Source organism: Plecotus auritus (genome assembly GCF_963455305.1).
Source record: "Plecotus auritus genome assembly, chromosome: 7".
Lineage (NCBI taxonomy): Eukaryota > Metazoa > Chordata > Mammalia > Chiroptera > Vespertilionidae > Plecotus > Plecotus auritus.
In genome coordinates, this window is record NC_137774.1 from 22,606,449 (window position 1) to 22,631,959 (window position 25,511).

The 25,511-nt window shown below is 37.5% G+C and overlaps 1 protein-coding gene across 2 annotated transcripts in view; it reads left to right on the forward strand.

Annotated features, from left to right (window-relative positions):
• Positions 1-25,511, forward strand: part of MED13 (mediator complex subunit 13) — a 91,538-nt gene that overhangs the window by 56,266 nt on the left and 9,761 nt on the right. For both annotated transcript variants that reach the window (XM_080680913.1, XM_080680914.1), the window contains exons 12-24: positions 2,697-2,818; positions 4,463-4,553; positions 4,687-4,901; positions 6,163-6,359; positions 7,461-8,371; positions 10,012-10,173; positions 13,460-13,683; positions 15,501-15,690; positions 16,725-17,184; positions 21,054-21,273; positions 21,942-22,133; positions 22,336-22,559; positions 25,149-25,291. In XM_080680913.1, coding sequence (XP_080537039.1) covers positions 2,697-2,818; positions 4,463-4,553; positions 4,687-4,901; positions 6,163-6,359; positions 7,461-8,371; positions 10,012-10,173; positions 13,460-13,683; positions 15,501-15,690; positions 16,725-17,184; positions 21,054-21,273; positions 21,942-22,133; positions 22,336-22,559; positions 25,149-25,291 — 3,351 coding nt within the window. The remainder of the gene's footprint in view (positions 1-2,696; positions 2,819-4,462; positions 4,554-4,686; positions 4,902-6,162; positions 6,360-7,460; positions 8,372-10,011; positions 10,174-13,459; positions 13,684-15,500; positions 15,691-16,724; positions 17,185-21,053; positions 21,274-21,941; positions 22,134-22,335; positions 22,560-25,148; positions 25,292-25,511) is intronic.

A 25,511-nucleotide genomic window follows, 5' to 3' on the forward strand; every position in this document is an offset into this window, starting at 1 on the left:
AGACCCTGTGGTCAGCAGGCCGAGGCATCATCCACTGAGCCAAACCGGCTAGAGCAGGATATGACATTTCTTAGCCCTCCAACAGTGGACCTTCGTTTTTTCCTCCAGGAGTGTGGTGGAAAAATCTTAGATCACCTTTTTGGATTCTTATTACCCAAGTTACCAAGAGCATTACCAGTGGCGTACAGCGAGTTTAGCCAATGAGCGGTCAGAAAGGTGTTTGCTCTGCAGCTCATGCACAGAGGCAGGACTGCTGGCAAGCCGAGGCTGGCACACACCCGTATCCAGGCCTGCTCTAGCCTCTGCCACGGCTTGGGCAGGGCCCCCCACTCCTCTCAAGCCTCCGCTGTGGCTTGTGCAGGGCCCCCCCTCTCTGTTCAGGCCCTGCTCAAGCCTCTGTCGCTCTTGGGCAGGGCCCCGCCCCCCCAGCTCTGCTCTGGCCCTGCTCAAGCCTTGACTGTGGCTTGGGCAGGGCCCCCCCCCCGCTCCGATCAAGCCTCTGCCGCGGCTTGGGCAGGGCCCCTCCGGCTCCGCTTCAGCCCTGCTCAAGCCTCTGCCGCCCTGCCCCCAGCCACTTGGCGCGAAGGCCCGTAGGCCAGGAGTGGTCAGGGGCGTTCTAGGACCCCAGCTGCTCAGGGCCTATGTGCAGGCCTACAGGCTCTGAGCAGCCTGGGTCCCAAGAATGTTCCCAGGACCCAGGCTGCTGGGCACCTGCATATGCAAATTAACCTTCCATCTTTGTTGGGTTAATTTGCATACTGACTCCTGGTTGGCTGGTGGGCATTGCGGCGGTATGGTCAATTTGCATCTTTCTCTTTTATTAGTGTAGATAATTGAAACTTTGTAGCCTTGAGCGGAGGCCAGGGCCAGCCAGAGCGGGCGGGAAGCTTGGCTTCCTCCATTACCAGGGAAACCCAAGCCTCCTGCTCGCTCTGTGGCGCAGCTATCTTGGTTGGGTTAATTTGTATACTCGCTCCTGATTGGCTGGTGGGCATGGCTTGTGGGCATAGCGGAGGTACAGTCAATTTGCATGTTTCTCTTTTATTAGTGTAGATTCTTACAATATAGTAAACAAAAGAAAAGAAAACGTAATTAAGAAAATCATAAGAGAAAACACATTTACAGTATTGTACTGTATTTATCTATATGGTCTGTCAGTACCAGCATTAATACTGTCTTACACAATATGAAACACTAAATATACATATTACTAGCACTAGACATCAAAAATGAAAAGATAATGTGAAAAAAATTGATATTTATTTATAGGTATAATGATTTATTCATAGATAATGAAAAGGCAGCAATATGATTGCTTTATGGTAAGCCTAGTATAATCAACATATTTAATGAAAAAAATCTGCTTTTAAGTGGACTGGCTCAGTTCATACCCGTGTTGTTCAAGAGACAACTCTAATCTAAAATTGTTGGACTTCTATTATTTTTTGCAAAATTCTTATGTTTCATAGAAAGGGATGGATTTCTATGATATGGGATATCTTAAAATGATGGATCATTGTTTATATTGCACAGGGAGAAGCAAGTTCAGATGATAGAAATTGTGTTTTGAATTGTTAGAACTTCTTTCCTTTTTTACAAATAAAAATAGTTCTTATCTGTAAAATAAGATTGGATGAGATCATTGCCTAAGGTCCCTCTTAGATCTAAAAGCTCAATAAGTCAGGCTTTGTGTGACCAAAAATAGAAATAAGAAAAAACTCTACCGGAATAAGGAAGAGAGGGTCTTTCAGAAAAAAAAAACTTTAGTGGTTGATGGTAGATAGCTGAATGAAATTTGGGTTCTTTGGCCTATTTACCTACTCTGGGATATAAAGAATGTGTTATTTCCTTTTTGTGCCTGTGGTGTGGCTTTCTCAAAATGTGGACCATCTACCACATTTTGGAGCATCTTTTGAGGTGAAGATTGGAAATCTTGGTTTTTAAAAACCTAGATAATTTTTACATACTCTAAAATTTTAGAACTATGCTCTAGTGAGTCTTTATAATTGACATGCAGGGACACATGGAAAATGACTTTAATCTTTCTGAAAATGAGGGCTTTTCAAGTCATTTGACATAAGGATGTTTTGGAAGGTTATACACCAAACTGCAAATTGTGGTGTTTTTTTCTTGTGTGGGAATATAAGAGGAGTTTAACTTGTATTTGTATTTGCACTTCTTTTTAAGTAATATATTTTTCCCCTCTAAAACTGGATAAAAAAGGGGAATAAAATTCTAGAACTGAAATAAAGCTTACCTAAGAGGTAATATTTATTGAGTATTTAAGTGCCTGGCACTCGGCAAAGTGCTTTACCTACAATCTTTCACATTTAATTTTTGCAGTTGCTGAGGCACAGAGAGGTTAAGTCAGTTGCCCAGGGTCATACTCTTATTGTTGGAGTTGGAATTCTGAGTAACAGTCTGTCTGACTCGAGCTGGAGCACTTAATCTTTGTACTCTGCTTCCTTTACATTCAGGAAGATAGAAAATAAAATTGTGTGTGTGTTTAATTCTATTCTAATAGAATTGTTTACATTTTTATGTGACAAAAATTTATAGATTTTAAACAAATCACAACTTCTTATTGTATTATATACCCTTATAAATGTAAAGTAATATATCTAGCTTAAATAAGTAGAATAATACTTATTTGGTCAGTAGTATAATTTATTTATTTTCTTGATTGACAAATGTAGATGCTTTACGTCCTACTAGTCATGCTCGTCCTCCTTCAACCAGTTTAATTTATGACTCAGACCTGGCTGTCTCATATACTGACCTCGATAATCTCTTCAATTCTGATGAAGATGAACTAACAGTGAGTATCTTGTTAATGATTAAGGTTATAAGTTTTTCCCCTTGATTTTATATAAATTTTTTTTCAGAATTGATATGTGATTTGATACTGTTTTAGCCCTGAACAATAGGAAATACTTTATAATAAAATTTCATTAATTGGTTGTATTTTTTTAGCCTCATGTTTGTGCAGTGTTGACATAGTGTCTATCACATACACTCTTTGTTTCTTTGTTTTGTATGTTTGAAGGACTTGTATGATTAAACTTTATTTGAGCTCTGCCATATGTTCTTTTCCCGAAGTTCTTAGGAAATAGTATTATTTTCCTTATCTTTGATCCTCTAGTTTAGAAATGACCCCAGAATTGACTTGTTTAGAGAATAAGTGATTAACATTAAAATTACATGCCTTGTCAATTTATTAAGGAATACTACTTCTTTAGAATTTGTTTGACATAATAGTCATTATTATAAGACAGCTAAATACTATAATAAAGAGGAAGAAAAAGTAACATTTAATCTTTAACACCCATTTGCAGAGAAAGGTGAAGATAAAAGGAATTAAAGCTTAAAATGAGATTCCCTAGAATGTCAAGTCTCTGGCAAATTAATGAATTGGGTGCTGCATTATCATAAAAGGGAATTCCTTTTTCATCTGCATAAAGGTAGCTTGGAAACTTCTATAGTACATTTGGTCTTTCTTGTCCTATATAATATATACTTTTAATCCTCTCTCATCATATACATACACACATACATATATGCACATTTGGTGTATTCAATTAAGTGACATAAGCCAGATATAGCTATATATAAACTTTTATTTTATATCCCATAATATAGTAAACTTTAGGATACCATTTACTGGGTAAATATATCCCTAAACTTGGTACTTTTATACTTTCTGCTACAATTCATGTATCAGCTGTGGCTCTTTTGAGGTAAAAAGGTTGTAATCAGAGATTAGTTTATGTGTTTTTGACAAAGTGGCTAACAGGAACCAAGTTATCAGCTCTAAAAAAAATTGACAGATTGGAGATACTGAAACTTGGTTTGTTCAATGTATTAAAATTTATTTTTAGTTGGGGATCCTTTTGCTTTGTCATATGAGATCTTTCTGAAATCTGTGCTTAGTTTACCTGTTGTAGCTTTTTTACTGGTACAGGGGTAAGGAGATTATTAAACAAGGTAAAGTGTAAACAAGAAATCAGAAGGAATATTGCTTATATAGGAAACTAATGTCTTTAAGTGTACAGATGCTTTCTGAGTATCTTTTACTAAGAAGCAAATCTGATGTTAATTACAACCCTTCTTATTGCAGGTTTTATTTTAATTTTAATAGGTTTTAAGTGAAAGTTATTCTTGCTTCTAAGTGTTTTGAAAGTATGGGTTATTTTCTTTGAAGGAACTTTTTCCTCTGTTAATTTGGAAGTTTATGAAATAAATAGAGAAACTAATCTGAGTTCATTGATTGCCTAAAATGTGTTTTATGTCTTTAAATCATAGCTAGTATGTATTTGGCTCTAGCACAACTTCAAAATTCTACTTTTCATGAATGGACTCTTCTTTCAAGTCACATCTGAATGATTACTATCTTGAGATCACATTGGATATAAAACTTGAAATAAATATAAATATGTAGGTGTTTTGTTTTTGTTTTTAATAGCCTGGATCTAAAAAATTGGCAAATGGATCAGATGATAAATCCAACTGCAAAGAATCAAAGACAGGAAATCTGGACCCGTTATCTTGCATAAGTAAGCTTCCCCATTCTGTGCTCCAGATAAATCTGCAAACTTTTAATGTCAACAAAATTCTCCACACCTTTATTTTAAACAGATTTAACCTCTTTAGAGTGTTATGTTAAAATGTGTGTTTTATTAAATATAGGCACTGCAGATCTTCATAAAATGTATCCTACACCACCATCATTGGAACAACATATAATGGGATTTTCCCCAATGAATATGAATAATAAAGAATATGGTAATATGGATACAACACCTGGAGGAACTGTTTTAGAAGGAAATAGTTGTAGTATAGGAGCACAGTTCAAAATTGAGGTTGACGAAGGATTCTGTAGCCCCAAACCTTCTGAAATTAAAGTAAGTATTTTATTTCTCTAGAAAAATAATTTACTTCTATATTTTCATATAGAATTAGTTTATAGCTATATTCAAAATTCATTTCATACTGCCATTTGCAACAACATGAATTGGTCTTGAGGGTATTATGCTAAGCAAAATAATTCAGATGGAAAAGGACAAATACCATGTACTTCCCACTCATGTGGAATATGAAACAAAAGGGTAAAGGAACTAACAAGATAAATTCATAGATACAACAGATAGGTGGTTACCAGAGCAGAAGGGGTGCTGGGTGGGGAGGGCGAATTGGGTAAAGAGGTCAAATATATGATAAAGGAAGGAAACTAGATTTTGGGCGGTGAACACACAGTGGAGTATACAGATACTGAATTGCAATGTTGTACATGTGAAATGTATCTGATGTTATTAACCAATATTCACTAAACTTAGTTTAACAAATTTGATTCAGTTTTGTAGTTAACAAATTTGAAGACTGAATTGTGACACTATTAAGAATGTATTTAAGAAGGTGGGGGGTGAGGGCATAGGAGATCAACCAAAGGACTTGTATGCATGCATATGAGCATAACCAATGGACACAGTTAGGGGGTGAGGGCATGTGCTGGGGGGTGGGAGCAGCTGGGGAGAGGTCAATGGGGGGAAAAGGAGACTCATGTAATACTTTAAACAATAAAGAATTTAAATTAAAAAAAAAAAAAAGAATGTATTTAAGATGCCCCGCCTTCATGGGCATAGCTCAGTGGTTGAGTGTCAACCCATGAACCAAGAGATCTTGGTTGATTCCCAGTCAGGGCACATGGCCAGGTGCGAGCGTGATCCCCAGTGGGGGGTGTGCAGGAGGCAGCTGATCAATGGTTCTCTCTCATCATTGATGTTTCCATCTCTCCCTCTCATTTCCTCTCTAAAATAAATAAAAATATATTTTTTCAAAAGAAAAGAATGTATTTAAGAAAAGAATAGAATTTCCCTGGCTTGGGTAGTTCAGTTGATTAGAGTGTTGTTTTAATATGCCAATGTTGTGGGTTCAATCCCCAGTCAGGGCACAGACAAGATGAACCATTGAATGCATAAATGCGTGGAACAACAAATCTTCTTCCCTCCACCCTCCCCCTTCCCTCTCTCTCTCTAAAAAAAAAAGGGGGGGATTATATTTACATTTTATTATTTTGTTTCAAGAAAGGAAAAAAATGGCTAGAATCGGTTTGCTTTTTCCCCCATGGAAGATAAGGTACTGAATGTCATGGTCTTTATATTGTAGGATTTTTCTTATGTCTACAAGCCTGAAAATTGTCAAGTTTTAGTGGGATGTTCCATGTTTGCACCTCTAAAAACTCTACCAAGCCAATGCCTGCCTCCTATCAAATTGCCAGAAGAGTGTATTTACCGTCAGAGTTGGACTGTTGGAAAACTGGAATTGCTTCCTTCAGGGCCTGCAATGCCATTCATCAAAGACAGGTATGGTTTAGGTTTATGTTATTGGTATAGTTTATGAATACTTATTTAGCTTTAATGTTTTTTCATTATGCTGGTTCCTAGAAAAAATATACTGGTTTTTGAAAATTCTAAAAGTTATTTTCTGATTAATAGGTTATAATGGTACTAGAGGCCTGGTGCACGAATTTATGCACCAGTGGGGTCCCTCGGCCTGGCCTTTGGGATAGGGCCAAAACTGGCTCTCCGACATCCCCTGAGGGGTCCCGGATTGCAAGTGGGCACAGGCCAGGCCAAGGGACCCCACCAGTGCACGATGGGGGCTGGGGAGGGACCACAGGAGGGCTCCAGGGTATGTCCGGCTCATCTCGCTCAGTTCCAATCAGTCGGACCCCAGCAGCAAGCTAACCTACTGGTCAGAGCATCTGCCCCCTGGTGGTCAGTGCACATCATAGCAAGCAGTTGAGCGGCCTTAGCATATCATTAGCATATTACGCTTTGATTGGTTGAACAGACAACCGAACACTTAGCATATTAGGCTTTTATTATATAGGAAGGATTAGCTGGACATGGATAAACTATTAGAAAACTTAAAACTGTTGTGCTTTGATTCTTTGTCTTCAAAGCTTTTTTTTTTCTATTTTGGTCTAAAATTGTAAATGATTCCCATGTGTACATTTGTCATATTTCACACAGTTTTCTAATTTAAAGTCTGTGAAATTGAGTTATCTTATAATTGGTATCATCTTAAAATTGCTATAGTCCCTTTCCACAGACATCTCTAAAATTAGGATTTTATTTTATGTTTTTACAATCAGTGGCATCTTAGAATTCATGAAATATGGATATTTGTAGTATAAGAAATATATAGGTGTCAATAAGTGCATACAGATTTTATTTATAATTTTGGAATTAGTTGGTTGGTCCTCAGCCCACAGTAAACTCCTAGAGTGAATATATTAACCAGATATGCATTTTAATTGTACTTGAAATTTTAGCACTAATTGTGCTTTCATAATTTTCACTGTTACTGAAAAACATTTGGGATATTTTTACTTACTTTTCACATTACTAATATGTTCCTTTATGTATATATTTGATTTTCATTTACCCTGGTGATGCTAGTGACGGAAGTACAATGGATCAAGAATATGGCCCTGCTTATACACCTCAAACTCATACTTCCTTTGGGATGCCTCCTAGCAGCGCACCTCCTAGCAACAGTGGAGCAGGAATTCTTCCTTCTCCATCTACCCCTAGGTTTCCAACTCCAAGGACTCCCAGGACTCCAAGGACTCCTCGTGGAGCTGGTGGACCTGCTAGTGCCCAAGGTTCAGTCAAATACGAAAATTCAGACTTGTATTCACCAGCTTCCACCCCATCCACATGCAGACCCCTTAATTCTGTTGAACCTGCAACTGTTCCTTCCATCCCAGAGGCACACAGTCTTTATGTAAACCTCATTCTCTCAGAATCAGTTATGAATTTGTTTAAAGACTGTAACTTTGATAGTTGCTGTATCTGTGTCTGCAACATGAATATCAAGGGTGCCGATGTTGGAGTTTACATTCCAGATCCAACGCAGGAAGCACAGTATAGGTGTACCTGTGGCTTCAGTGCTGTTATGAACAGAAAATTTGGAAACAATTCAGGATTATTTCTTGAAGATGAACTAGATATCATAGGACGCAACACAGAATGTGGCAAAGAAGCAGAAAAACGTTTTGAAGCTCTCAGGACTACTGAACATGTTAATGGAGGACTAAAGGAATCTGAAAAATTGCCTGATGAGTTGATATTACTGTTACAAGATCAGTGCACTAATTTATTTTCACCCTTTGGAGCAGCAGACAAAGATCCTTTTCCTAAAATTGGTGTAGTTAGCAATTGGGTACGTGTTGAAGAACGGGACTATTGCAATGATTGCTACCTTGCATTAGAACATGGGCGTCAGTTCATGGATAACATGTCAGGAGGAAAAGTTGATGAAGTGCTTGTGAAAAGTTCATGCTTACACCCCTGGTCCAAAAGAAATGGTAAGTATGCTAATGGAATAATTTTTCTTTGTTTTCCTTTAGATGTATGACTTGGCTTTTCTTTCTTAAGAGAAAGTATTAAAGGCATTTCCTAGGTAGCCAACAGAGACACTTAAATTTGGACTTAAAACGCCTTTAAGAATGACATTTTCAAAGGGAGAATCTCCTAGCAGTTTAGTTTAATTTCAGAATAAAAGTTGGGTTATTGTAAATCTGTAATTATGTATTTATGTAGATGTATAAAAGGTACTTTGCACATGTTAGCAGAAAGTTGCTAGAAGTCTGCATTAACATTACTCATTACTTATTGAGCATCTATGTGCTCAGCCTGTTCTTTTTATAAAGTAGTGTTGAACAAACAAACATATTTTCTAACCTTTTTGAGCCTATAATTTAGTGAAGAATACAAAAATAGAAAAATAAGTAATTATATAATATCATAGTGACAAGTGCTTTGAAGAAAAAGCAGGTAGAGGAGTGGAAAAAGACAAGAATGTGACATTTGTTATTTTTTTATCCTCAGCAGAGGATATGATTTTTTATGTGAGAGAGGAAAGGAGAGAGAGAGAGAGAGAAACATCAAATTGAGAGAGAAACATCAACCCGTTGCCTCCTGTACACACCCCAACTGGGGATGGAACCCACAATCTAGGTATATACCCTGACGGGAAATTCAACCCACACCTTTTGGTGTACAGGACAACACTCCCACCCGGACAGGGAGAGAGTGTGACATTTTAGATGTTTGGATAAGAGAAGATATTAGTGAGGGACAACATTTGAACAAAGACTTACATAAAGTGGTAGGGGTTAACTACGTGGCTAACTGAGGGGAGTGTGTTTCAGGCAGTAAAAAACCCCTGAGTGAGTAGTATGCTTAGTGTGTTTGAGGATCAATAAGGAATCAGTGTTGCTGGTATGAATTGGGTGATGAGATTAGTAGGAGATGAAGTTTAAGAGTTGGCCAATACCCTAGCTGGTGTTTTCAGTGCTTAGAGCAGCGGTCGCCAACCAGTGGTTCACTGACCACTGGTGGTCCGTGAGGTCTGAAAGGTTGGTGACTGCTGGCTTAGAGCATCAGCCTATGCACCCAAGGGTTGTGGGCTTGACCCCCAGTAGGGGACATGCAGGAGGCAGCCGATTGATGATCCTCTCTCATCATAAATGATTCTATCTCTTCCTCTACCTCGCTTTCTCTGAAATGAATAAAAAAATTTTTATTTATTTTTTTAATTAATTTCTTTATTGATTAAGGTATCACATATTTGTCCTCATCCCCCCATTCCCATCCCAAACCCCTCCCCATGCATGCCCCCACCCCCCTGTTGTCCGTGACCACTGGTTAGGCTTATATATATGCATACAAGTCCTTTGGTTAATCTTAAAAAACACATGATGGGAAGTTATAGGACAATTTTGAGTAGAGAAGTAACATGATCTTTTTTCTGTTTGCTATTGTGTTGTGGATGGTGAAGACGAGAGTTGTTAGAGTATAGAAATGCAACAGTTTTTTTGTATATTGATTTTGTACCTTGCACTTTTACTTATTTCTAATGGTTTTTTTTTTTGGTGGAGTCTTTAGCGTTTTCTTTATATAAAATTCAAGCAAAATTCTTACTTACTTTTTTTAATGGTTATAGATGTGAGTATTCAGTGCTCACAGGATATACTTCGAATGCTCCTATCTCTTCAGCCTGTTCTTCAGGATGCTATTCAGAAAAAAAGAACAGTAAGGCCTTGGGGGGTTCAAGGTCCTCTCACTTGGCAACAATTTCATAAAATGGCTGGCCGAGGCTCTTATGGTAAGTAATTTATAGTATGTATATTGACTACTTTTATTTCAGTCCTCAGTTTCTATTCCCAATTTGAATAAGCACAGTTGTTTTTCTTAAATATTTTTGTGGCATATGCTTGACTTAAGGCAGTGTGGGTCAATCTTAGCCTTTCTTACTTTGAACATTTACACCATTCAGTATACTGGTACATCAGAAATAACAGTTTCACTTAGATCTGTTTTTACTTGAGACTTATCAGTACAATTTTATGTGTAGAAAGAATCATACTGCCAAATTTTTGAAAAAGACTGAGCATCACTTTTGTTGTAAATCATTATTTTACAAAATTGAATTTAAAAAATGGGTAAAAAGGAGCAAGTAATATTAGTGATAAAGGTTCTCAAGGTCTCATTTAAAAAAAAAAAAAGACAAATTTCCTAGTTGTGATAAGAGTAGCAAATGAATACTCCCAATATGGTACGTGCACTGTAGATTTCTGGTTAACTATAATAAAAAAGAACATTAAAAATTGTTTGAATTGCCCTAGCTGGTTTGGCTCAGTGGATAGACCATCGGCCTGCGGACTGAAGGGTCTTGGGTTCGATTCCAGTCAAGGGCACATGATCTGGTTGCAGGCTCGATCGCTAGTAGGGGGCATGCAGGATGCAGCTGATCCAATTTCTCTCTCATCATTGATGTTCTATCTATCTCTCCCTCTCCTTTCCTCTCTGAAATCAATAAAAATATATTTAAAAAAAATTTGTTTGAAGTATTGGTTGAAGGTTGGCTCGAAATGGTGGGATATAATTGGAGCTTTTAAAATATGTCTGGAATAATAGTTCTTAACATTGAAATCTCTGACTTTTGTGCATAGTTTTAGAATGCATTATGTATATGCAGAAGTAGTATATGTTCTCATATTTCCTTTTTTCTTTCTTTTGTTAATGGCTAAATAATTTCAATCCCATACATAACTTTACATTCAGTGAAAAGTGCAGGTTAATTATATCTTTTTACATTTTTTTTCCTTATGTATTTTTATTGATTTCAGAAAGGAAGGGATAGGAAGCGAGAGAGAGAAACATCAATGATGAGCCCAGCTGGTGTGTGGCTCAGTGGTTGAGCTTCAACCTATGAAATAGGAAGTCATGGTTCAGTTCCCAGTCAGGGCACATGCCCGGGTTGTGGGCTCCATCCTGAGTGTGAGGTGTGCAGGAGGCAGCCAATCAATGATCTCTCTATTCATTAATGTTTCTGTCTCTCTCTCCCTCTGTGAAATCAATAGAAATATATTTTTAAAAACACCACCAAAATAGTAGACACACACATAACACAATACCCTGAGTTTTTACTGGACAGTACATACAGAGGTTTTTCTTTTTTTAATGGCTGCATGTATTCTGTTGTTCTTTCCACATGATGTTATCTTACCAGTCTACTGTTTCTGGACACACTAGAGGCCTGGTGCACAAAATTCATGCATGGGTAGGGTCCCTAGGACTGGCTGACAATCAGGGCCTATTGGCTACTGCAGGGGTGGCAAACTTTTTGACTTGAGGGCCACAATGGGTTCTTAAACTGGACCAGAGGGCCGGAACAAAAGCATGGATGGAGTATTTGTGTGAACTAATATAAATTCAAAGTAAAGGAGCGAAGGGGAGAGCAAGAGAACCCTCCGCTCTTTCGGATCCGGCGGGCCATAGTTTGCCCACGGCTGGGCTACTGGCTGGGGCCTTCCTTCATTCCACGCCACCCCCTGGTGGTCAGCACACATCATAGCAAGTGATTGATCTCCTGGTCGAACTCCGGAGGGGATACTTTGCATATTAGCTTTTTATATATATATATATAGACTAGAGGCCCCATGCATTTTAATGTGCAAGGGGCTCAGCCCCTGCTGCCACCACGGCTGCCTGGGCCCCCACCGCCACGGATTTGTCCAGAAGGTCATCTGGAAGGGCATCCAGTCTAATTAGCATATTATACTTTTATTATTAAAGATGGATAGATGGTTCCCATCATTATTTTTTAAAAATATTTTTTTTATTGATTTCAGAGAGGAAAGGGGAGGGAGAGAGAGTTAGAAACATCAATGATGAAACAGAATCATTGATCAGCTGCTTCCTGCATGCCCCACACTGGAGATCCAGCCTGCAACCTGGGCATGTGCCCTTTCTGGGAATCAAACCACGACCTCCTGCTTCCTAGGTCGACACTCAACCACTGAGCCACGCTGGCTTGGCAGTTTCCATTATTATTATTACAACTATTTTTCTAGAATTCAAACATGTCTGGCTTTTAAAGCATGTGTGTATATATTTTTTGAATATTGCCAAATTACTCTTTATAATACCAGTTTAAACTTCTACCAGTAAAATGTCTGTCCCCCAAATCTTTACCAGTAGGGTGCTAAGTAGATGGGTGAAAATGGTTGTTTTATTATAGTTGAGAGATAGAATAGTATAGACTGTGAGAAAAGATTTCCTGGTTTCTAATCCCACTTCTGCCACTCTTTGTATGTTAGGCTTTGATTAGAGAATGTTGCTTAACTTTTCTATTCCTGCATTTTCATCTCTAAAATGAGATTAATATTAGTATCAGCCTTGTATAGTTTTTGTGAGGGTTAAATGAGTTCATAAAAAGAAAGATCTTTGAGCATACCAAACACATAGTGTTATAATTGTTTGCTATTAATTATTTTAATTTCTTTGTCATGAGAATGAGCATCTTTTTATGTGCAAGAGGTATTTCTATTGCTGTGAACTTTGTTCATATACTATACCCACTTTTCTATGAGGTTTTTGGTCATTTTCTTACGGATTTATATAGTTCCCTTTTATATGGTAAGGATAATAACTCTTTTTCATATACTTTGCAAATCATTCTTCCAACTTGCTGCTAATCATTTGGCTTTATTTTTTTTTTAATACCAAAATTTAAAATTTAATATAGTCAGATTAATCGGTTTTTAAATGGATAGCTTTTATGTTATGCTTAGAAAGGCTTTCCCAGTCCAGATTTAAAAATAAAACTCTCTTCCCATGTTTTCTTTTATACTTCTAAGTTTTTTTATTCAGATTAATTTTTTTTTGCATTTAAATGAAGGTATAAGTCATATGTTTTTTTCCATATGTTCTTTTTAAAGACCATTTTAGCAAATTCTTAACTGTGGAAAAGCCTCAATCACTGGCTTTAAGTATTTTTGTCTTTAATATAATATTTTTACTACTAATAATGAATTAGTACTTTCGACATTTCAGTAAAAGACATACTGCTTTTAAATGTTTTCTTCAAATATATTTTCCTTATTTAGGAACTGATGAATCTCCAGAACCACTGCCAATCCCCACGTTTTTGTTGAGTTATGATTATGATTTTCTGGTGCTTTCTCCATTTGCTCTCCCTTACTGGGAGAGACTTATGCTGGAACCCTATGGATCTCAAAGAGATATAGCCTATGTTGTACTATGTCCAGAAAATGAAGCTTTGTTAAATGGAGCCAAAAGTTTTTTTAGGGATCTTACTGCAATATATGAGGTAGGTGTTTTAAAAAATATGGCATTTTAAAACTGCCTTATTATTTGTATGTTTAAACATAAATTATACTGGGCAGTTCAGTTGATTGGGACAGAATAGTAATGATGTCAAGTTCTTTGATGTCGTTTACTTCTCATACTAGCCAGTTACATTCTTACAGGATTTGACCTACACCCTTAGTTAGATGTGTGTGCCATGGGTCATGGTGGAAATTGCCTTATTGGGGGAAAAATTGAGAGTATATATGGTCTCATTTAAGAGAATATTTTTTGCCCTAGCCAGTTCAGTGGATAGAGCGTCAGCCCAAGGACTAAAGGGTCCTGGTTTCAATTCTGGTCAAGGGCATGTACCTTGGTTGCAGGCTTTATCCCTAGCCCTGGTCGGGGCATGTACAGGAGGGAACCAGTCGATGTGTCTCTCTCTCTCACATTGATAGTTCCCTCTCTGTGTCTCTCCCCTTCCCTTCTACTCTCTAAAAATCAACAAAAAAAGAGAGAGGGAATATTTTTCTAAAGCAAAGGGCACCATGGTTAAATAGCCAAGGAAAATTACACTTACAAAAATTCTAGTCCTAATTCTCTAGGATCTCAGGTACTAACACTAGGCCTCACTTTCCTCATACATAAAATAAAGGTATGCTAGATCTTTGTAAGATCTGTTTCATTTCTGAAATTCTTGACTAATTTTTTAAGTTATAATTCTCATATTATGTCCTTCACTGAATGCAATGATTGCAAATTTAAAATGCTGTGGAATATAAAGTCTTAAATTCATTACACCTTCCTTTTCCCATAAATGCTTGGAAATCCAGTTTTTAAAATTGCTTTTACAATTTTTAGTTTGTGCTGGCTTAACTCCATATAAATGTTCCACTTAATTACAAGGTATATAGTGTGTTTTGTAGAAATAAGTATTTCCCAAAGAGTGTTGTATAGAACACTAGTCCTGCAAAATCTTCCCAGAGGGAAGTTCCATAGTTATATAGGTTTGAGGAGACATTGTGTATTATATTACCATATAAAGACTCACTATTCATATTAAATTTTTTGAGTCGTTGAAAGTCTTATAGTAAAGAAATCCTATCTAGATTTTCTTTTTTTTTTTTTAATATATTTTTATTGATTTCAGAGAGGAAGGGAGAGGGAAAGAGAAATAGAAACATCAGTGATGAGAGAGAATCATTCATCGGCTGCTTCCTGCACGCTCCCTACTGAGGATCAAGCCCACAACCCGGGCATGTGCCCTTGACCAGTATCAAACCTAGGACCCTTCAGTCTGCAGGCCGATGCTCTATCCACTGAGCCAAACCAGCTAGGGCTAAATTTTCTTAAGTATGGCAAACTTATTTGATAGTAGCCTTCTTACAACAGACATCAGTAGCCCACAGAATTGGAGGGAGAGCTGGCAAATTCATAGTGTAGTTGTATACTAATTTTTATTTTGCTTTTGCTTAAGGATATATGTATTTATATAGATGAATTGGGATAGATTCACAGCTTAAAATGACTACATATTTATGCTCACTTATTTTTGTATTCCTCAAGTTTTCGTTATTCAAGTCATAAAGTTATAGTGCCATTATTATTATCTAGTTGTTTTATGTCACTGGAGATGTTTTAATTTTAAAAGAAGTTTAATGGGTTTCTACTGTACAAAAGAAAAAGATCTATGGCACCATTTTACCCTTGATATTCTTATCCCAAATGTTAAGTATAAGTGATAGTTTATTTTAAATATCTGAAGTGCTTTATTTTACAATATGTACTTAAATAGTATGCTGATTTCACTAATTCTGCTTTCTATATGTATATTTGTAGTCCTGTCGACTAGGTCAACATAGACCTATTTCTCGACTGTTGACAGATGGGATCATGAGAGTTGGATCTACTGCATCAAAGAAACTGTCAGAAAAGTTGGTAGCAGAATGGTTTTCTCAGACAGCTGATGGTAACAATGAAGCATTTTCTAAACTCAAGCTTTATGCACAAGTCTGCAGATATGACCTAGGTATTGAATTTGAATTTATTATATAAGGCCAGTGTTAGAATGTATGGCCCAGTACTCCAGCTGTTTTTGTAAATAAAATTTTATTGAAACACAACCATGCTCATTTATTTACATATTGCCTCTGCCTGCTTTTGTGCTACAAGATCAGACCTGATTAGTTTTGACAGAGACTGTGACCCATAAAGCCTAAAATAATTACCACCTGACCCTTTATAGAAAAAGTGTAATGATCCCTGTACTAGGGATCTCATCAGGTAGAAGGAAATTGTGGGTTATAAGCAATTTTTTGTTGCTTCTGTAGGATCTGATGAATTTGTTTTTACTTAAGTTTATTAACATTAAGACTATTTTTAACATTAAGATTCTTGATTTGTTAATGGCTTAGAGAGCAAATAACTTGTAATTTCCTCTACAACACACAAAAAAACCAGTTCTTTGTTGGAACTAAGAAAATGACAGCTGTTTAAGATGCTTATTTTAACATTAATGAATTAAATATTTAAGACTTGCTTATTTTAACACTCTTGAATTAAATATCAACGGACTTACTTTAGACTTAATCCAAAGATTAAATAGATTTAACCAAAATATTGAATCTCATTAGACATTCCTATAATTTGAACCTCATGATAACATTTCTCCTTTTTATATCTAATTAGCTCCTAGTGTAGTCAGTATTTATTTAACTTGTGATTTAGGAGCCCTTTGAATGGCTTAATAAAAATTTGCTAGATGCTGTTATTTATATTTAACTAATTATGCCTAGGAAATAGAATTTTATTATACTTTCATGGAATCCATTTCTTTATTTTGTATGAAAATGCTGGTTTATCCTTTTCAATTCCATTTAAAATTTGTTTCTTCCGTTTGTAGGAAAATAGAAAGTTTATATGCTACATTCTTAGCAAGCAACTTAGGGAGGGTAATTACCAAAAAAGCATCAATTAGATATTATTATTCACATAGTTGAATAAATAAAGAACCAATCAGTGAAATAAAGAATTAAATACCCTACCTGTTTTTATTATCTTTAGGTCCTTATCTTGCTTCCCAGCCATTGGACAGCTCTCTACTTTCCCAGCCAAATTTAGTTGCCCCTACAAGTCAGTCTTTGATTACTCCACCTCAGATGACAAATACTGGAAATGCTAATACTCCATCTGCCACCCTAGCATCTGCAGCGAGCAGCACTATGACAGTGACTTCAGGTGTTACCATGTCTTCTTCAGTTGCCACAGCTAATTCAACTTTGACCACAACTTCAACTTCATCTTCATCATCCTCCAACTTGAATAGTGGAGTATCAAATAAACTACCTTCGTTTCCACCCTTTGGCAGTTTGAACAGTAGTGCTACAGGATCCATGTCTACGCAAGCGAGTACAGTTCAGAATGGCCAGCTAGGAGGGCAACAGTCATCAGCTCTACAAACTGCTGGGATTTCTGGAGAATCATCTTCTCTTCCCACTCAGCCACATCCTGATGTATCTGAAAGGTACTTTTAAATATACTAATTTTGCAGAAATATAAATATATGATGCTTCTTTTTGTCTGAATAACAGTAATTATGAATGAACATAAAGAGTTTTTTGGTCTTAGTGAAATTGTAGTTTCTATAATGTTCAGTATTTTACTTATAAAATTATAATGAAGACTCTTCATAACATCTTTTCTGTGACCTCCTGGTTCATGGGTCAAAACTCAACCACTGAGCCACACCAGCCAGGATAAAGTCTTTTTAAAAATAATGTTTTGCCCTGACTGGTTTGGCTCAGTGATTAGAGCATCGTCCTACGGACTGAAGGGTCCCAGGTTCGATTCCAGTCAAGGGCATGTACCTTGGTTGCGGGCACATCCCCAGTGGGGGGATGTGCAGGAGGCAGCTGATCGATGTTTCTCTCTCATCGATGTTTCTGACTCACTATTCTTCTCCCTTCCTCTCTGTAAAAAAATCAATAAAATATATTTAAAAATAATAATATGTTTTTACTAGAGGCCTGGTGCACAGATTTGTGCACGGGTGGGGTTTCTCAGCCTGGCCTGCACCCTCTCACAATCCGGGACCCCTCGGGGGCTGAAACCCGGCACTTCAACATCCCCCCAAGGCATGTAGCAGTGTTGAAGCAGCAGGCGGCCGAGGAGGAGCCCTAGTTTGGGCCGGGCGCAGCTCCACTGCCACTCATTTTGGCCCCGCTTCACCTGCCACCACCGCTGCCCGGTAGCATTGCTGCGGAGGCTAAAGAGACTCCTGCTGCAGCAGCTGCACTTGCCAGCCGTGAGCCTAGCTTCTGGCTGAGTGGCGCTTCCGTTGTGGGAGCACACTGACCACCAGGGGGCAGCTCCTGCATTGAGCTTCGGCCCCCGGTGGTCAGTGCCCATCATAGCGACCAGTCGTCACGGTCGCTTAGGCTTTTATATATGTTTTTATTGATTTTTAGCGAGAGAGGAAGGGAGAGGGAGAAGGGAGAGAGAGATAGAAAATTGATTTTAATACAAACATTGATCAGCTGCCTCCTGCACAACCCCTATTGGCGATGGAGCACACAACCCAGGCATGTGTCCTGACCAGGAATCAAACGAGTGACCTCTTTGTTCATAAGTCAACACTCAACCACTGAGCCAGGTATCGTCATAAAGTCTTTATCACAGACTTCTAGAATCTCAGGCTGGGAACTAAGACCTTGAAAGCCATTTAGTCCAACTATCCTTGATGTTTAAATCTGTCCTGTGAGCCCTAACGAGTTTGGCTCAGTGGATAGAGCGTCAGCCTACGGATTGAAGGGTCCCAGGTTTGATTCCAGTCAAGGGCATGTACCTTGGTTGCGGGCACATCCCCAGTAGGGGGTGTGCAGGAGGCAGCTGATTGATGTTTCTCTCTTGTCGATGTTTCTAACTCTCTATCCCTCTCCCTTCCTCTCTGTAAAAAAATCAATAAAATAGCCGAAACCGGTTTGGCTCAGTGGATAGAGCGTCGGCCTGCGGACTGGGGGGTCCCGGGTTCGATTCCGGTCAGGGTCACGTGCCTTGGTTGCGGGCACATCCCCAGTGGGAGGTGTGCGGGAGGCAGCTGATCGATGTTTCTCTCTCATCGATGTTTCTAGCTCTCTGTCCCTCTCCCTTCCTCTCTGTAAAATATCAATAAAATATATTTAAAAAAAAATCAATAAAATAAATTTTTTAAAAAATCTGTTCTGTGACATAACTGTCAAGTAGATTTGCCTATTCCAGTCACTCCAGTGATTTAGAAAGTCACTATTGAACTAGCCTGTTCAGAGGCATAAGAGGCATACCAAGATTTAAATCTCAGCTCTGCCATTTACTGGCTATGTGACTTTGGGAAAGTTATCTAACCTTTCTGAGCCTGTTTGCTTATCTGTAAAATGGGAGCAATCTATATATATAAGAGGTTAATAATGCTAAGTGTCCGTCCGACCGGTCGCTATGATGCGCCATGACCACCAGGGGACAGATGCTCAACACAGGAGCTGCCATGATGTGCACTGGCCATTTACAGAGAAACGGCAGTGCGGACCTGGTGCCCACAAAGCAACACTTGGCTTTCCCCAAGTGGGACACAGGCCCTGCCACCACCCCGGAGCTACACCCCACCAAATTGCAGCCAATGCTGCCAAGCTCCCATGGTGCAAAATGCAGCCCACAGCCCGGCCAGCCTGGAAACAGTGGCCGTGGGCACCAGGTAATGACGTTATGTAGCAACGCTCGGCTTCCCCTCTCTAGTGACTAGCCGCCTTGCAGTTTCTTTAGCCCAGGAACACAGCTTGCTTTATTGCCAGGTGCAAACATTTTACACTTTAACCAAATGTCTGTGAAGCGTTTTTCCATGCCTCATCTCATTTGATCTTCACAGAAGTCCTGGAGTAGGTAGATAGGAGACTCAGTGGAATCCTATTTTCTTTTCATTAGCTGGAAAACAGAGATTTAGAAAGCTTAGAAACTTGACCCGACTGAACAGAAGTAAGAAATGGTGGACCTTGAAAATGACTTCAGGTTTTCTCACTGCGCACAATATAGTCAAACACTGCTGCAGTTAAATATTTTACCCTTTGTTCTCCCTGCGTGATCTACAATAATAATCTGCTTCACTGTGTTGCTGACAATTACCTGAAAGAAAAGTTGGGGTGATTCACTGGTCTGGAAAAAGTTCAGTTAAATCAGAAAGCAGGTCTAATTAAGCAAGTTTATTCTATATCTATAAAAGGTTAAGTTGACTCGTGCATGCATGACACATATAAAGCTCTCTCTGGCGCTAATCATATGCGTGTGTTTTGATCTGTCATTGTCAATCATGAATTTGGTTAACACTTCTATTATAAAGTGCGAATAGCGATATTGAAATATTTCTTCTAATTAATTTCCTTTCAATGTACACAAATTTGTGCACTGGGCCACTAGAGGATATAATGCACAGTAAGTGCTTTACACAATGCTTCCAAATGCTTGAGTTATTTTTGACAACAGCGATAATGACAGCTCTCTTCATTCCTTTTCTGAAGAAGGTATTGAGTGAGCTTCTCTTCTGATTTATCAGTTAGATTAGCCTGAGCTTAATTATATCTTTCAGCTATCCAGGTGCAGTTTTGCCCAAAGCTATACTCATTTATGTGAGGAAAAACAAACTATTAATTATCCAGACTGACCCATTTATCTTGAACATCTCCATATATTTGGAGTTTAAAAAAAATATCACCATCAAAAAATGAACCTTATTCACTTTTGAAGTTATGAAGTAAGAAAGGACTGTCTATAGTTAAAAATGTAGTAGGACATTGACTAAGTTTGGAAACCTGATTTCTTTCTAGTTTAGCTCTGCTTCTAGCCAGCTTTGGGATCTTGGGCCATTCATTTAGCTTATCTGTGTCTCAGTTTTATCACCTAAGCAGTAAGCTCTCTAGTATTTCTGATACTCTGGCACGGGTGGCGAACCTTTTTCCTGCCAAGGGGCATTTGGATATTTACACATCATTTGCGGGCCATACAAAATTATCAACTTAAAAATTAGCCTGCTAACCCGGCCAGTGTGGTTCAGTGGTTGAGTGTTGACCTGTGAACCAGACCAAATGATTTCTCAGGACTTTTATGGCCTGCGGGCTGGCCATTCCCCACCCCTGCTCTATAGATTTAAAGAATTCTTTTCTAATACAAGATCTCAACACAAGGATCTTCGTACACCATGAAATTGTATATAAGGTGTTTATAGTTCTCTTTGAAGAGAAAGAGATGTCCTTCAATTTTAGAGAGGTTCTCTGAAAAGGGGATGAGGTATTAAAAACTGCTTTTAATGCTTCCCCAAGAAAGGAATAGTACAACTTTTTTCCTAACTGTCATTTCTACCTTGAATTTTAGCACGATGGATCGGGATAAAGTGGGTATCCCCACAGATGGTGACTCACATGCAATCACTTATCCACCTGCAATTGTCGTTTATATAATTGATCCTTTTACATATGAAAATAAAGATGAGAGCACTAATTCTTCTAATGTATGGACTTTGGGGCTACTTCGATGCTTTCTGGAAATGGTCCAGACTCTTCCTCCTCATATTAAGAGTACTGTTTCTGTACAGGTAAGAATGATAAATGTTGCAGATAAAATTTATATAAAACCATTGGATGTTGATAGACGTTTCAAAGATACTAGTCTGTGTCTAAATTGATTTTGTAAAAGCCAGGTTCTATTATGTAGATTTTATTTTAAGTGATATTATACTAGAAATCTTAGAGAGTTTATAAAAGACAGACTTTGCAATTGTGTCATAATAATAATGGAAAATAAAAGGAACAACAGTAATAACGGAAAATAAAGACTGCACGAAGTACATTGAATATTTTTCTTGTGTTACTTTTATAAACCAGTTTGTAAGTTCATAAATTTAAGTACAAAAATTAGAGTATGGATCTATATATGCTAGAGTTCTAAATAAAGCAGGTTGCAAGTAAAAGTAGAAAGAACTTAACCATATTAAGTTATTTACAGAAATTTGAATTATTTATAGACTACAACAGCACCAGTCAATGGCAATATCAAAACTGATATGTAGAAATTTTTAAAGATTTTTACATAGCCCATTGGTAAAGTTGACTATTAAAATCCTATAAAATTATTTAGTTTATCATTTTAATTTCTTTGTTTAAATTTTCTAGTAAAAATTTTAGAATTTCTAACTTAGTCCTTTTTATCCTCTTGTGACTTGTTCAAAGTTTAACATTTGTAATATTTGCCTATAATTTCTAGATTGTTCCTTGTCAGTACCTATTGCAACCTGTGAAGCATGAAGATAGACAAATCTATACCCAGCATTTAAAATCCCTGGCTTTTTCGGCCTTTACCCAGTGCCGGAGACCCCTTCCAACATCAACTAATGTGAAAACATTGACTGGGTTTGGACCAGGTTTAGCCATGGAAACTGCTCTTAAAAGTCCTGATGTAAGTATGCTTTCTATGACCAGAGTTATTAAAAACTATACATTTTATGATTTTATGCAAAACCAAGTGCAGTTCTGTTTAGCTCTTATTTTCCAATTATTACTGGGAAAAGATAATATCACATTTTCAATAAAAATCTTTTTAATAAAAGATTTTTCTGTGATTGTATAGTACCATAGTACCTTAATTTTTTGTTTTACAGAGACCAGAGTGTATTCGACTTTATACACCTCCTTTTATTCTGGCTCCAGTGAAGGATAAACAGACAGAGCTAGGAGAAACATTTGGAGAAGCTGGACAGAAATATAATGTTCTTTTCGTGGGGTACTGTTTATCACATGATCAAAGATGGATTCTTGCTTCTTGCACAGATCTATATGGAGAACTTTTAGAAACATGTATCATTAACATCGATGTTCCAAATAGGTACTTAAGTTTCTTTAAATATATCATTATATCATCCTATTTTTAAAAATTCGTACACACACATTTACATTTTATACTTAATGAATAGAAAACTGTTTTGCAGGTCATGTACATTAAAATATTAACTCTTGCCCTGCCGGTGGCTCAGTTGGTTGGGTGTCATCCCATGCACCAAGAGGTAGCCAGTTAGATTCCCGGTCAGGACACATGCCCTGGTTGCAGGCTTGATCCCCAGTAGGAGGCTTGCAGGAGGCAGACAATTGATGTTTCTCTCTCATTGATATCTCTGTCTCCCCTCTTCTCTCTCTCTGAAAATCAATAAAAAAAATTTTTTTAAATATATTTTATTGAGAGGAAGGGAGAGGGATAGAGAGTTAGAAACATGGATGAGAGAGAAACATCATCAGCTGCCTCCTGCACACCTCCTACTGGGGATGTGCCCGCAACCAAGGTACATGCAAATTACGTCTTGGCCTGGCTTGGTAGATCAGTTGGTTAGAGCTTCATCCCAATATGCCAAGGTTGTGATTTGATCCCCAGTCAGGGCACATACAAGAAGCAAGTGGAACAACAACTTGATGTTTCTCTCTAAAAAATAAATAAATAAAAATAAAATAATAAAATATTACGTCTTGGGATTGTGGGTTCTTACCCTTATATAGTGTATATTTACATTGTATAATTAAAAGAATTAAAAATAAATTTAATTAATCTGTTACATAGACAAAAGAGATTAATCTTCCTAGATTCTTTTTTTTTAAATATATTTTTATTGATTTCAGAGAGAAAGGGAAAGACAGAAACATCCATGATGAGAGAGAACTATCATTCGGCTGCCTCCTACTGGGGATTGAGCCCACAACCCACGCATGTGCCCTTGACCAGAATCGAACCTGGGACCCTTCAGTCCGCAGGCCGGTGCTCTATCCACTGAGCCAAACTGGCTAGGGCAAGCTTCCTAAATTCTTCATAATAAAGCTTGAAGTAATGATTTTAACCTGAAAAAATTTTGAGGCATGGAACTAGAAAGCCCTCCACAATTTTAAAAAACAAACAAACAAACAAAAAAAAACCAGTGAAGCATCCTGGAAATTTATTTTTTTCATGTACCATCTAAGATACTAAGATATAATCCCTACATCAATTGAGTTAACTTTTAACTTTCTTTACTAAAATTGTGGACTGAAATTTTTACCACTTAAATGTTAGAGTGTCTTCTGAAAATGGAGGCTTTCTTTTTAGAATTTTTCTTGGTAGTAATTAGATATCATGGCCATTTATTTATGAATCTGTAACTAATAGGTCACACAATAGGTGAGCCTCATGTTGAGTTGTCACTTAATAGATATTTCTAGTAACATGTTTCAAAGCTAGTGAACACTGCCTGGGAGTTCTTGAAAAGCAAATCCTTGCAATTATTTTTATTTTTAAGATTTGGTTCTGTCCTTTATTTTCTCTATTATATAAAGATTCTGTTCCTTTAAGTTCAGAAATTGGTTATGTACAGAAATATTTAATGATTCTTAGTTTATAGGAGTGCTGAAAAAGTCGAATTTTGTATTAGTGTTGCCATTTAACTGAAAATAGAAGTTAGAGAAAGGTTAAGAAAGAGGTGCAACTCTAGCCGAAACCGGTTTGGCTCAGTGGATAGAGCGTCAGCCTGCGGACTGAAAGGTCCCAGGTTCGATTCCGGTCAAGGGCACGTACCTTGGTTGCGGGCACATCCCCAATAGGGGGTGTGCAGGAGGCAGCTGATCGATGTTTCTCTCTCATCGATGTTTCTAGCTCTCTATCCCTCTCCCTTCCTCTCTGTAAAAAATCAATTAAAAATATATTTAAAAAAAAAAAAAGAAAGAGGTGCAACTCTAGAGTCATAGACACCTGGGTTCAAATCCCAACTCTGCTACTTACCGATTATGTGATCTGGAGCTAGCCGCGCTACAGCTTACTTTTCTGGGAGGATAAGTTTATGTGTTACACGGTTGTTAGGATGAAAATGAGGTATTCCATGTAAAGTGGGTGTAATTCTTGGTACATAGTAAGTACTCAATAAATGGTAGCTACTGTTCCTCATGTTATCTGCTTGCTTAATAAAGGACATGCATGCTGAAACTCAATAACATTGTTTGGTTTGAGAAGTGCAGTGTTTTTTTATATCCTTCAACTTAAAGTATAGAGCAAAGATTGACAAACTGTTTAGCCTGTGGGCCATATCTGGCCATGCTCATTTAAGTTTTATCTGTGGCTGCTTTCATGCTGCAGCAGCAGAGTTGAATTGTTATAACACAATCTTGATGGCCTACAAAAATATTGGCTCTTTATAGAAAAGTTTTGCCAATCTCTGGTGTAGAGCAGTGTTTCTGGTGCATTTTGATGCTTATGGATAACTTTTCAGAATTGTATATACTTTAATGTATGGTAAAAAACACAAACGAGCATGCCACCCCTATGATTTCACATATGTTCTTGCTTAGGACTTGTATAAAAGTTTCAAAGCATTAAGGAACCAGTTTTTCACAAATTTGAGCTCTTTTGAAATGTCATATGAGTTTTAGGCACATTTATGACTCTCTTTATTTTACACAATAGGGCTCGTAGGAAAAAAGGATCTGCTAGAAGATTTGGTCTACAGAAACTTTGGGAATGGTGCTTAGGACTTGTACAAATGAGTTCATTACCATGGAGAGTTGTAATTGGCCGTCTAGGAAGGATTGGTCATGGAGAATTAAAAGGTAAAATTGTGCTTTTATTTTTTAGTACTTAGATTTCTGTTTTATGTTAATTCATACACTGTACAGACCACATATAGATATACTATGTACTTGATAAAATGCATAGCTTATAAAAACGTTTTTTGTTACTGATTTTTGTTTTTAAAGAGGAACCACAGATGTCTAAGTCACAAATGGCTTAATTCCAGATATAAAAGTATATTTTACAATATTACAACTT